Source organism: Notechis scutatus, chromosome 2, assembly GCF_049901735.1.
Source record: "Notechis scutatus isolate UNSWTSFEM ecotype Mainland chromosome 2, rNotScu1.2, whole genome shotgun sequence".
Taxonomy (NCBI): Eukaryota; Metazoa; Chordata; class Lepidosauria; order Squamata; family Elapidae; genus Notechis; species Notechis scutatus.
In genome coordinates, this window is record NC_142010.1 from 60,231,253 (window position 1) to 60,246,174 (window position 14,922).

At 36.0% G+C, this 14,922-nt stretch overlaps 1 protein-coding gene across 7 annotated transcripts in view; it reads right to left on the minus strand.

Annotated features, from left to right (window-relative positions):
- Positions 1 to 14,922, minus strand: part of ATP2B2 (ATPase plasma membrane Ca2+ transporting 2) — a 401,784-nt gene that overhangs the window by 75,455 nt on the left and 311,407 nt on the right. For 4 of the 7 annotated variants that reach the window (XM_087954869.1, XM_087954873.1, XM_087954876.1 and 1 more), the window contains exons 7-8: positions 8,303 to 8,428; positions 3,522 to 3,617 (exon numbers count right to left, since the gene is read on the minus strand). In XM_087954869.1, coding sequence (XP_087810995.1) covers positions 3,522 to 3,617; positions 8,303 to 8,428 — 222 coding nt within the window. The remainder of the gene's footprint in view (positions 1 to 3,521; positions 3,618 to 8,302; positions 8,429 to 14,922) is intronic. The other 3 variants (XM_087954872.1, XM_087954875.1, XM_087954870.1) reach the window with 2 other exon arrangements.

The window sequence follows — 14,922 nt, forward strand, 5'->3', positions numbered from 1 at the left end:
CCCAGCCATTCACTTCAGCCAATCTACAGTCAGCTTTTGTCTTCTGCTGGCCCTCCACTGGACATTCTCCACTGACAATAGGCCCTCCGCCCCAGCCCTTCATCCCTGCCCATTTGGCCAGACACAGTTTAACCCAGGCTTTTGGCTGCACTGGGCAGTAGCAAAGGTGCTGAGGGGATGACCAAGGGGGCTGGGGGGGGGCAGCATGCAATAGGATTGGTGGCAGGCTGGGTGTCGTGCTCCTGTCAGAGTCTGAATCTGTGGGGGAAGATGAGCTGGAACAAGAGCTGACAGAGATTGAAAGAGGGGCTCCATTGGCCTTGGAGGAAACTGGGGAAGGGCAGAGTCTGTCTAGGCAAGGCTTTTCTGAATTACTAAGGCCTGCAGACAGGGAGAGTTCAGGAGAAGAGCAAGGACTACCACCTCCTGATCCGAGAGCAAGGAGGGAAGAGAGACAGCGAGATCAACGCTGACTGAGCTGGCTACCAGAGAGGAGAGTGCCCCGCCCCCTTTCACAAGGCATACCTAGGGACTGAGATGTAAGGAGGTGCCGGTGAGAGGGACATTTGTCCAGAACAAGTGTTGAATCTGTGGAGCCTCATGAGCACTTGCCAACATCTGGAGATTGCTGTGTTCTGTTTTGTGGGGCTTGCCAGTTTTCCAGATTCGCTAAACTTCTTGCTCTGGTTACTGTTTCGCTAACCTAGCTTATTGGACTGCTGGCTTTGGTTAATGTTTGGGATAACCTGGCTTATTGGACTGCTGGTCCTGGTTGCTGTGTGGCTAACCTTGCTTATTGAACTACTTGCAACCAGAAGCTTCAGAACCAGAGGCTTCTGAAGGTGTGTGTGAGAACTTTGCTCCAGGACTTGTAGTGAATGTGTAAACATTTGGGGGCAAAGTTGGAGCAATAAAGGGGGGTTAGACCTGTTCTCTGATTGTGTTGCTTTTGTGCTATGCTCCGGGTCATCACATTGGGGGAAAGAGCAAGAGGTATGGGGGCTCATAGTCGCTGGCATTGCGAGGGGGAAGGAGATGACAACCGAACTGCCCATTTGGTGTCAGGCTGGCAGGATCAGGTGCAGTTTCCCATATTGACCACCACCACCCCACTGTGGCCTCTGTGCCTGGACTCTGGCCTGATGCCTAGTTTGGCTGCACTCCCAACATGCCATCACTCTTTCCCCCACAGTGTCAGGAGCCACACACCACTGCACCTCTTGCTCTCTCCTCCAGCCTGTCACTGATTGTTTTACATGCTGATCCCCTTCCAGCCACCTAAGTCACCCCCTCCCCAGCCCCAGAGCTGTCGCCCACTACCCATTGGCTTGGGGCTATTTGCCCAGTGCAACCAAAGTTGTCTGGACAAATGGGCAGGGATGAAGGGCCAGATGCAAAGAAACAGGGACCCATTGGACCAGCGAAGAAGGAAAACTGGCTTTAAATTGGCTGAGGTGGTTGGCTGGGGGTGAAGGTGGTCAAGGGTCAGTGCCAAAATGTCCTATTTTGATGTAAATATTTTAAATATAGAATATTGCAAAGAAGCCTGTAATGTGTTTTAAATCACACACATTTCAGGTTTGTCCAAGGTCTTCTGCTACTCCACAATCCAGGGGAGAATTAGAATGAACTCATTAAGGTTGACATGAAGTTCAAAGAAGAACTAAAATAGGCAGAGCTTTTCTCAAAATATGCACTTATCACAATAGCATTTCCTCACACTTCTTCCTCTTGCTATAATTAACATAATACAACACAAAACAACATAACACAACAAACATAAATGAGAATCAAGGTGGTGTAATGGTTAAGCACCAGGTTAGAAACCAGACATAGGCCCAAAACCACATGGATGATCTTCGACCAGTCACTCTCAGTCACAGGAAGAAGGCAGGAATAAACTATTTCTGAAATCTTGTCAAGAAAATTGCAACAACTAGTCCAGCCAGTCGCCAAGATTAAACACTGACTTGAAGGATAAACTTTAAAATTAATATGATAAATCAACTTTATATAATAGCTACATTTCTGGCTGCTTATCACCAGTTTTATTTTGGTATGGTTTTTTTCCCCTCATAAGTCTATATGATTGCTTTTTATTATATATTTTTTATATATATGCTTTTTATATATGTTTAACTGTCCAGGATGGGACCTATTTTATAAGATAAAAAGTTATGCTATCCAATGTGAAACTACATGTTTTGAGAGTCTAATTCCTCCTAACTGTAGGTGTGATTATAGAATTTAACTTATTTAACTTTAAATAGTAAAATAATAATAATCTGGTTTTACTTTTGTAATGTTTGCATCTGCCAAGCCACCAGCTTACCAGCTGAAGACACACAGAAACCTCCTATATCTTCTCCTTTTCGGAGCTGATGGGAACTACTCCCTATAACAGTGGATATACTCTGATACTAGTACCACCTAAGCATTCAACTTACGATTTACATCTCATGACTAAAATGAAACTAATGCTTTGAATGTCTTCCTTTTTTGTCATTTTTGTTTTTGAGGCAGAGGAAACATCTGCTTGAAGACAAATACAGGATCTATACTTACAATTTTTGTCCCTATTTTTTGCCTCTGGTAAATCCAATTAGATCCATATCCGGTTTATGGATCTATGTTTCAATTATTAAGAATATCAGCAATAATGTTGATACCAAAAAATAAAATGAATATCACAAAAATATTTCAACAGTATACAAATATTTTATCTAAATCTCAGATTAAAATTCCCCATCAACACTTAAATGTATTTCCTTATATGGAATTTATAATATGAACATGCTAAGAAATGGAGACAAGAAGCTGGTCAAAGGCACATTCCAAATTTCAAAACTGAAGATGTTTTTGTTCAAAGAAGAAAAATGCATGAAATCACATTCAAGCCACATGGATAGTTCATAAAAATATGTTACGCTAGCATCATAATCAATGGAAAATGCTTAACTTGGTGCTGAGAAAAATTGGTGGGACAACACAACGAAGTACATTAATACTACTAGTTGTGCTTAAGCCAAATTCCTGACCCCAGGAAGATTGTTTTCCCAAAGCTACATGAATGCTTATGAGAGTGCCACTTTGGAAAAATAGAATGAGAAACGAAATAGACAATCATGCCATCTTTCAAGTATGGATTGGGAAACATGGAAACAACAGTTTGATGTTGAACACCTTTGCAAGGAGAAAACTGATTTGAAATATACTTGAAGATGGTCTTTAAAATCTGATTCAAAGTAAAAGTCCTTAATTCCTATTTGAGTCTGATTTGAAAAGATCCCTAGATTCCTACTTGTTGTGGTCCCAGTGTTACTTGAGTGAGAAAGACCAATTTGGCTGGCTATAAAGTGGTTGGCTGTGTGGCATCTCTTATAAGCTACAGTACAATAGGCGCTCTCACCCAATAACCCCATGCACATCCCACATCTGTGCAGTTCAGGAAAGAAAGAGGGAAGCTGACAGAGTTGAGAGAAATTGTTCAAGTAAAAACAATCCCGGTTTTCTTAACGTACCATTGACTAAGCTGGTATTTGCATTATCAGTGGCAATTGCACTTGCTGCCCCATCTGTAGTTGAAGGAGGATGGAAGGAGGAATGGGAAGAATCTACTGAGTAATAATGAATAAAAGAAAAAAGAAAAATAATAATAATAATATGAACACATTCACATGACAGAAACATTTATGGACTAATGTGGCTTTATTTATTTTTTTCAAAACATAGTTGTTTTAAAGTAAGCAACATAATGTCTAGAAATGAATGCTATTACAAGAATGTTACTGAAGTGGAGAACAAAAACTCATACATGGAATATTATATATAAAAAGAAATGTGAAAGACATTTAACAGGGTTAACAAACTTTAACAAAGTTGGTGAGAAACCGATTTTACATAGTACTTCTAATGCCTTTGTTCCACTATGCAGACATTCTTATTTTACTTTAAAAAAACTGAAGGAAAAGTTATTTTAAAAATTTCTGCATTCATGAAAAACATCTATCTATAAATGATAGATTATATTTTAAACTATACTAAAATATCACAATAATCATAATTAATATACTTAATCCATCTGAAAAATACCCTATTTAAAACCCTTGATTTATTAATGAACCATTTTCAGTGCTAAACCTGATAGTGTTTTTTGAAAACTCCATGGAACATCCACTAATGATGTTCGATGTTTCCTTTATAGTCTTGTTTCAGAAAAAACAAGTTCATTATAACATTGTTTGATGTTTACAGATGATGATGACAGGAGATAAATCACAAGCCAAAAATTGTCAGCAGTTTTCTTTATAAAAACAGGACAAGCAAGATGTTCTTACACACACCCCCCCCCAAAAAAAGTGAAAGTTTCCTACTGATTTTGTACTGATGGAAGTGAAGCTGCACTGAAACTGAGTTAATTATCCATCATGAAAACCTTTTCTGAAGTAGTCTCTTCTGCTGTTATCTATGTTTTATTTGTTTTCTATTATGGTTGATCTTTTCAAACATACTGCATTGAGAAATGCAAATGTTAAGGGAAAATTTCTTGTTTTCTATATTTATTTTTAGTTTCCTTTTAATGTCATGCAAATAATATCTAGACCAGCATCTGATTTAACAGATAAGAGATTGAATCCTTAGTTTATCTATTCCAGTTCTAAATATTTAAAATTAAGAATGCATGCTGGAATCCCTGCCAAAATTCATTCTTATCAACTTCCAAAATAGGCACATCCTTTTGTTGTCTTGGGCTCCACATTTTCAAGTCTATTTTTAATCACAGACAGATAGCAGAAGACATAATGATATTATCAGAACAGCGAGCCCAGGGTTTTGAAACATTTATAGATTTTAACTTTGTTTTAAAACAAAATTAAAATAAGTGTATTATGTTTATTAAATGTTTTGATATATTTATTCTGATGCCTAATTTTTATATATGAATTACATGCATGATATTTTTGGCTTTTTAAAAGGACAGATTGCCTGCCCCATAATACTAAAACCTAAACTGTTGAGCTGAGGTTCCTGCACCTAGTCGGGATATTTGTAGGAATATTTTGGGGGAAATCTGTGTGAACAGAGATAATAGTCCATCTTGGGACAAAATATTGTGAATATTGGGATAGAATATTGTGAAACTTGGGATCATTAAAGAAGTTCTTTTACTCTTTAGATTATTATGTTACTGGATCTTCTGAAAAACAGATGTGACAACAACCAAAAGCATATATGGAAGGCTACTGGAGTTTCATGTCTACATGTCTTGAAACAATGGTATTTTTTTTGGAACACAAGTCAATAAGCAGTATAGTTTCATCTACTTAGGAACAACAGGAGAAAACAGTTTGGGAAGTAGGCCATTGTACATCATGGCATGTAGGGTATTATACTTGATAGGGATGTGGTCTGATCATCATTAAATTCTAAACTAGTCTGTTTATTCCATTGTAATCACCCTCTTCTTGGCAGATAAGGTTGGTGATCATGGCTGATAAAGTTTATACTCCTGCTTTAAGGAAGCTCTTAAAACTCTGTGCATGCATTTTATTTATCCAATTTCCAGGCATCTCATCTTTCTATTAGTTTTGCTGTGCCACAAAACATGTAACAAAATGTAAATGAAAATTTAAAAATGGCAAATTCATATTTTTATGCTGACTTTTCCAAAGATTTGCCATACAGCCAGAAAACAATTGATAAAAATGGGAATAAAAAGAAGTACAAATTTATTATTTAGTTTCATTCAAATTAAATAGCAAAAGGATTTTTCTGAACTATTCACTCAAGTCTTTTTTTCTCTCTCCAGCCATTCGGAGGAGAGTCCCATTAAAAGCTTAATTTTTCTCCTATCGAACAGTATGTTTCTTATTCTCTCTGGAAGCTGATGCCCATCTTCCTGTATCATATTTGCATGATGATTTTTACAAAATGTTAATGAGGAAGAAAGACATATACTACAGGAAACTGAAACACAAACACAAACTCTTGGAAACTTCAAACATACATACAATGAATGCATAATGTCCTTAGAGAACAGGGACATAAACTAATGAGCAGGTATATCAACTCCCATTTTCATAATTTCATGCTGGAAGCATACTGATGTCCTATTTAAAGAAATGATGTGTAGACAGAAGTACTTGCAGGACAACAGCTATTGGAGGCTTCCTTGAATGAACCTGCAGTCATTCATAGCAATGAATGTTAAAAGCTTGTTAAATGCTTTATTTGACATGTAATAATGTCGTATGAAAGTTATATGAACAATGTGACTCCTATTTTTTTACCTCTTTTTCAGCTGACAGAGTAAACTGGCAAATTATTATTTAAAACAGGACAAGGGAGAACTATGCTTAAAAGATAATAGTTTGTGAGAAATAAAGAGATTCTTCTCATAGCAAAAAGGGCAGATACTGGAAAACTAAATCAAGTAAGATTGCTTAGTTCTTTATATAGTTCTATTTTTATCTATTTCTATTTAAAATGCCTAAGCAGTAAGTCTTAGTCACTCACTCATACTTTTTGAAAAAATTGCCTTCTAACTCATACTAGTGTTCTATCCTGACATTGTTCTTAGAAAAATTAACACAAGAAATGATAAATCTGTTAACAAATTTATGATCTTCTGTTTTGTGGGAACTGTTCTTCATTAGTATTTATTTTCAGTTAAAGTTTAGGAACTCTGGAATATATTTTCTTAAATTCAAACAAAATCAGTAAGAAATTATTGGTGAAATCTGGCCAGTACTTACAGTAGTATAGAATACTGTTAGCTCTGAAGTGAAGCATTTTTTCTGCCACTTGTCACCACATGTTTTATATATATATATATATATTATATACATATGCATATACATATTCATTATATGTATGTATGTATGTATGTATGTATGTACATGTATGTTTAAAGATCTGTACGTTGCCATAGGTGTATATATAGTATACTATAGTTGTTGCTTTTAAAATAATTTTATTCTCCTTTATGTGTAAGGAAGCTATAATTCCTTAGGACGAAGATCCAGCAATCTCAAAAGGGTTTCTGAATAGAAATACTAAAACTGGGATTCAACATAAAATAGTTCACAAAAATAGATGTTTATAGATGATCTAACCACAGGGGCATTATAGTTCAAGTGTATTTAAGACTGTCCGTAATAGGCACAGAACAGACTTTCATGAAAGAAGAATGAGTTTCTCAATAATATATTTATTAATGAACTAGTGATAAAGAAGAAAAATATTTAAATGAGAAACTCACTGGATAGTTGTAAAGAAGATCAGTAACCAAATCTCAAGCAGTAGTGTAAGTTATTATTTTATTCAAAACTTACAGTAGTTTAAAGAGACTGGGAAGAAAAATAATAATAGTAATCCCAGAAGAAAGCAATGGTGAACTCCTTCAGTAGTGTTGCCAAGGAAACTGCATGGTTGTATCCACATAGTCAACTCAGGGATAGCTTTATTTTTAGGGTAAAAAGATTTGGCTCTTTGGGCTGGATATTAAAGTGATTGTCACATAACTTCCCATGGAACAGAATCAGCTTTTTTTTCCAAGAAACATGCCATGTGAGAAACATTCTTAGCTTGCCTGTAGATATTTTGTTAGGTCTAAATGTTCATTTCCATGGATAGAAGCATTTTCTATTCATAGAAGGAGAATTAGAATCACATAACCATTTATCCATGAAGGAATCCTTCTTCTTTTCCTTGAACTGAACATTTGAATCCAACTTGTTTTGCAAACCTAAACTAATTCATGTAAGCTACGAAACACACAGGACTCTTCATCTCTATGCTCCTGGCAAGCAGATAAAACCTCTAAAATAAAAATCATGAGCAATAAAATATGATAAAACTTTAAATAAGTAGGGTTTAAATTAAAAAGTTAAATGTACTTCAATTTATTTTTCATATTTTGATATTACAATTTAATTTCTCCATATGAAAGAATTATTATAGTGATAATTTATTTTTAATGAAGCAATGAACGTATCATTCTTTATACAACTTCAATTTGTAATGAATTTGGGGTATGTTAATACAGAATGAAACTTGCAAAGAACTATAGCTAATTTAAGATCACATTCCCTTCTCGTATTTTAAACCATCCATACTAAATGTTCAAAATATCCAATTCATACATGGTTCAGGCAACTCACAGCCCTTAAAAATCAGGACTGAATTCACTGGACTAAATTACAGTAACATGGACTCAAGTATTCCTATATAATAAATTTGAATATTAGGCCTATGTTATAAAGACAGATATTATTTGAGAATATTTTGGATGAATTTGTACCTTTTTTATCTTTTTTCTCCTCTTCCTCACTTCCAGCACCTAGTAGAGTAAAGATGATGCCTGTTTGAGAATTAACTCCCACTGCAGTAACCAGCATTCTTCCTGAGCCTTCCATGACATGGGTACCTAAAAAGGTATTTAAAATAAAGATATTAATAATCAGTATATTAAAGCTATTGGCTTATGATAAAAAGTTACAGTGGGTTGTCTGGTACTCTCTGAGCTTGGTTGTTTTCTTATAAACATTTCATTACCAAATTAGGAAACATCACCCATGCTATTAGCTTGGTACTAGTTTGGTAAAGAAACATCTGCTAGAAAACAACTATGTTCAAAGAGGAAGGAACCAACAGTTCAACCCTGAGCGAAAAATATTCTATTGTATTCATAAAGTTACTGTTAAACATGCTGAACTTTGGCCTACATTCTACTTCAGAAAGCAAAAGACACAGCTAACATTCAATCTCACAGAATATGTTGGGTATCTTTGTTTATTGCATTTTAAAAATGAGACTAATAATGAGACACTTGCTATATGAAATTAAGTATTAAGATCACAAGGAATTTCTACTATGCAAGCCCTGTTCGTTTTTAGTTGAGTAAAAGACAACATGACAGAATTACATATGAAATTGGTGAAATTTCCCTTAGATACTAAAATTTAGAGTCACATAAAGAAATGGGAGAATTTCTTCTCACAGCACATATGGAATTATACAAATAGATATATTACAGTTCAGCACTCTAGACAGATTCATGGAGGATACTGCTACAAATAGTTTCTGGACATACTAAAAATATCTCCTTCCAGGATCAGGAAATCACACTTTTGAAGAAAAATTGCATACTGCAATGAGAAAGAACCAAACTCATACTTGCTTGTAAGTTTCCCTTAAGAGAACTTGATTACTGTAAGAACAGAATGCTAAGCCTGATAGGTCATTGATCTGAATTAATTTTTGTCTCTTGTTATTAAAGTACATTATTTTCATATACGGCTTTGGAATAAAGCCCTAAGTACTCATATTGGTATAAAACTTCCAAATCCAGAAGTACCTGTAACCCAAACCCCTGGGCTGGATCTAGAACAATGTGCTTTATCCCAGCCAAGCAAGACTCCAACAATTTTGGAACTGCTGATTAAGAATGCTCTGGTCAATCTGAAGATAAGAATCTTTGATTCAAAGAATCTTTGATTCTGTGTTAATTTCAAAGGGGCTGACATAAAGGAATTTTTAGTTTCTGCTTTTTGTATACCAATTATGAAGTTTTCACATAAGCGCAAGCCATGGAATTTTTTATTCTCTCTCCTAGAGTAAAAGTCCAGGGCTAATCCACCCGGCTCATGATACAAGTAATTCCTGACCTTCTCCTGTGACAAATATATACTGGGATATAAAAGTAATAGACAAATAAATACCAGTGCTTGCTTTTTATTTAAATGAGTCCAAAAAGGAATAGAAAAACATAATTTTTAGAATTAGCTTGCTAGAATAAGAATTAGTGCAGAAGAGTGTTTATGCAGGAAAGAAAGCAGTTGCTATAATGCACAGTAGAGATTTCCTGCTTTACATATACATAATAAGATAAGAAAAATTCATTACCAACATACTGAAATTGCTACATAAATTAAATCAATCATGCCTAAAAGTGAGGACAAATGTAAGCGAGTGTTATCTTAAATGTTCAGTGAATCCAAAATATGTCCTAGGTGAAATGAATTTGAATATAAGTTTGTCCTAGGTTGAAGACTGCTTTAATGCTTCTGTTTAGCAAGAATCCAATACTGGAACACTTTCTGCTGAAGAATCAAATGTGAATTTCAGTTGTTTTTTCTCCAGGCAGTGACTGACCTGATTCCTTAATGTAGCTGCATTTTTATTCATTTTTAAAAGAAAATTAATAAAGCATGATGTCCACCAGTGCCTTCTTTACTTCTGAACAAACATAGGTTTCTTTTTTCTTTCTTTTTTCCTAAGTTTTTTGATTCTTTTTATTTAGATACAGAGTTTGATTCTTTTTATTTAGATACAGAGTTAGAGAGACAAATAAATTCAAGTAAAACATCACCATGATATTTCTCACGCAACAAATCAATATTTGTCTAATAATTCATGTTTTGGAGCATTCTTCTTTTTCTGTAAAACAGTCCTGATAAGGAGTAAATTGCAAGGAAGAAGCAGAATATTTTTACTCTCAAAGAAGTTTCTTTTTGCCATCCAGGAATGTGTAATATTCCTTTTGCAATAGAACTATTGTCTTTTTTCATGTCTATCAGAGATTTGTCCTTGGCAAAATGCTTTTCTCTTATATTGGCAATAACAGCAATAAATGGCATTCTTATAATCCCATAAGAGGCTACTGCTTGGAACTACAGACACCATCAGTATTGAAAAGACCCACAGGACGCATGAATTCACATATCATTTTCACTTACTTGCTTACACATTCCACTTTTGCAGATGTGGAATCAGTATCCAAGAAGAGCTTAGGACAGATATGATACTATACTGAGGTCTACTACAGTGTATTGTGAATGATTAAATGTTGGATTTCTGTGCTTGAACTTACTTCTCCTGCTGTGCTTTCTACACTGTGCTTTGAGCTTTCATTAAGAAAGCTTGTACTGATTGCTTAGTTTGCTATCCTGGAAAATACAAGGGCAAAATTTATATGTATACTTTGGTTAATGTAAGCAATTTCTCTTCTCACATGTCTGGATGATGCATGCACATCATAGCATCATTAACATATAATCTACACAACATCTTTGCAATGGCACACACAGATTCTACAATGAATATGCAATCCTAAGTTTTTTTTTAAAAAAACTTTATTATTGCACTACTTAGCAACGGCAGTTCCAGTTGCCCTTGTTAAGCAAGGACTTACAACTTGCAATTTCCACATTTATTTTTTGTTTGTTGAAGTCAGCGGGGAAGGTGCCAAATGGCAATCACGTGATTGTGGGGAAAATTCAGCAATGTTATCGCAATAGGGTTGAATAAGTAAGTACCACTTATTCAGCACCATTGCAAGTTCCAACAGTCACTGAATGAATGGTCCTTAAATAAGGACACCTATCATTCCATTAATTCATAAAGGAGAAATTAATCATATCATTAAACCATTATGAAGTAAAAGTGTGGTGGGATTGTAACTTATGCAGACAGCAGAAGTTTTGAATTACCTTTCTAGTGATACTTATTTCTATTCATTAAGTATATACCCAAATGCACTGGACTTCTGATATACTGTAAGAAATTCATTTAAACAAGACAAATGCCAAAAGAATTATTGGTAAGAATATGAAAAGGGAGGAAAGAGAGAGAAATATCCTATTTAACAGATGTTGAAAAAGAACAGATGAAATAAAGATTTTTCTTAGCTTTAAAAAAATCTTGTAAAGACAAGGTTATGAACAAAACTGGGTGGTTTTGGACAATTCATTCTTATATCTTATTTCCCTGTCCCAATATATAAAATATAAAGAAACTGGCCTTTATAAGGATATGAATGATATTACACAGAACTTTTACAAATAGTATAAATATAATTATTTCATTTCTGGGGCTATTTAGTTTATGAAATACAGGGGAAAATTAACAACTCAAAAGTCATTTTAACAGGATATATAATTTGCTGTAATAATTTTAAATGTAAGAAGGATAGTGTCAGCTCTTATTGTTTTGGCACATTGAATGAATCAAGCAGTGGTGCATCTGGACCCTCTTCCATCAAGTCAGTGTCATCTTATAGGACCCAATAAATGTGCTTTCTGTGCTGCAGAACCTGCCCTCTGAAATGATATCTCCCCCCTCAAATTTGTGAGATTCTCACCTTTATGACCTTCCCCAATTCGTTTTGTTTTGTTTTTTGTCTTCCAAAGCTGATTATGGAAGCCCTTTTACTTTAGCTTCGATTTCTTCTAATGGTTGGCCATATTCTCTTTTATATGTGTGGTTTCATTTCTTTTAATTGCAAACTTCCCGCAGCCACTAAGGAATTGGGTGGCCTCAATATTGAAATAAATAAATAAGTTGTATGTATCTCTCAGTATTATCTATACATGCATATATACTTTAGCATATATATTTTTATGTTTGGCCATGTATTTTGTTACAGTATATGCACCTTAACTAATGTTACATGAAAAATAAATTGAACTAATGTGGATAGTTAGTCTGATGGCGCAAAGCTGAAGCTCCAGGCTTGCCTTGATTGCACTGATTGGAATGTTTTTGAAGATACCTCTGCAGACCTAGATGAGCTCACAGATACTGTAACACCGTATGTCAGCTTCTGCGAAGACTTATGTGTACCAACAAGGAACCTGAAAATATATAGTAACAATAAACCTTGGTTCACAGCTAAACTTAAGCAGTTACATCGTTCCAAAGAAGAAGCCTACAGAAAAGGTGACAGAGTGCTACACAATCAGGCCAGAAACATATTAACAAGAGAGATCAGAGCAGCAAAAAGAAGCTACTCTGAAAAGTTAAGGAATCAGTTCTCAACAAATGAACCAGCAAACATGTGGAAAACTCTTAAAAACATCACTGGCTACAGCAAACCTCCTTCCCAGGCAGAAGGAAATCAACAACTAGCAGATGACCTGAATGTGTTTTACTGCAGGTTTGAAATGAAACTACAGCCACCTATCTCCATAACCCATATCTCAAACACACCAACAACAGCCAAGCCTCCTACAACTGGCTCCAATTCAGTGGGTTCACAACCTCTGGTGATAACAGAAAAAGAAGTGTAAGATCTGTTACACAGACAAAAGCCAGGAAAAGCACCAGGGCCAGACAAGATAACTCCTTCTTGCTTAAAAGTCTGTGCTGACCAATCAGCCCCCATCTTCACCCGAATCTTCAATAGATCACTAGAGATATGCTATGTTCTTTCCTGCTTCAAACGCTCTATCATCCCAATGACAAAGAAGCCCTCCATCAAGGAACTGAGTGACTACAGACCAGTTGCTCTAACATCTGTAGTTATGAAAATCTTTGAAAGGCTTGTGTTGTCCCACCTGAAAACCATCACGGATCCCCTGTTAGATCCCATGCAGTTTGCATACCGAGCAAATAGATCAACAGATGATGCTATTAATATGGCTCTGCATTACATCCTACAACACCTTGAATCTCCAAATACCTATGCAAGGGTCCTCTTTGTAGACTTCAGTTCAGTATTCAATACCATCAGTTCAGACATTCTTCTAAGTAAACTAGTGGTACCTGAACACACTTGTAAGTGGATCATAAGCTTCCTAACAGACAGGAAGCAGCATGTGAAGCTAGGCAGAATCACATCTGATATCTTTACAATTAGCACAGGGCCCCCCTAAAGTTGTGTGCTTTCTCCACTTCTCTTCTCCCTATATACCAATGACTGCATCTCAAATGATCCATCTGTTAAAATATTGAAGTTTACTGATGACACAACAGTGATTGGTCTCATTCAAGACAACATTGAATCCACATACAGATAAGAGGTTATACAACTTGCCTCGTGGTGTAACCAGGAACAATCTGGAACTGAACACACTCAAACCCATGGAAATGGTGGTAGACTTTAGAAGAAACCCTCCCATATTACCACCTCTTACAATACTAGACAACACAGTATCAACAGTAGAAGACCTTCAAATTTCTAGGTTCTACTATATCACATGACCTAAAATGGACACCTAACATCAAAAACATCATCAAAAAAGCACAACATCTTCCGGTTTGTCGGCTTCGCGAGCGGCAGGGATTTGCGACTCTGAGCGATCCCTGCCGCGCTAGCCGCTTTTGGTGCTCCGATCCGGACGGGTCCGGAACTAGGCTACCCTGCAGGGGTAGCTGAAGATAGGGGGGATCCGGAGAGGGGTTTGGGGGTGTTGCAGACCCCCTCCCCGGCCGGCAGAACCCCCTTTTCCCAAGACGGTGCAGCGGCGGTCCGCAATGGCCGCCACAAAGAAGCCGGCAGCTGGGCAAGTATGTGCAGGAGGAAGAGGAGAAAGCTTTTGAGAGTGAAAGTTTTCTTGGTTGATCCAGACTCTAAGATACATTTAATATAATTCCTGGAAATGATGGCTTTTTGGATGATTCTTTCCACAAGAGAAAATAAGCGGCAATTTTGAGGTGCTGAAAGGAAAGTTTATTCTCCCTCCCGACGGAATTAATAAGTGGATATTGAGAAACCTGTTTTTTTCAGGTAAAATTAGCTTTATGGGATAAGTCGGAAGGGAGAGGACAAAAATATATTCATCTGGTTTGATTTTGTTGGAGGAGATGCCTTAAGGATTTGAAGACAGAAATATAACTCCAATAAGGCTTCAAAATACAGATTTGGACTTTCTTTTTTCTTTTGTCTGATACTACCCTTGGAAGAGAAAGGGAGAATTTTGTCTTGGCTTGGATTGATTGAGGATTGTGGATTTTGGGATTGTTTTACTTTTTTTTGAAATATCTTGGTTGGTGTAAGAAGAAAGAGGGAAAAAAGAAAAGAAAAGATCTATAATGGCTTTTTCTTTTGAGGAACTGAGGGAAGAATATGAGCAAACAAAAGCAGCCGGTAAAGATGGTATGGAAAAAGCCTTCCTATTTTTAGAAATGGCGCTGGTTAAC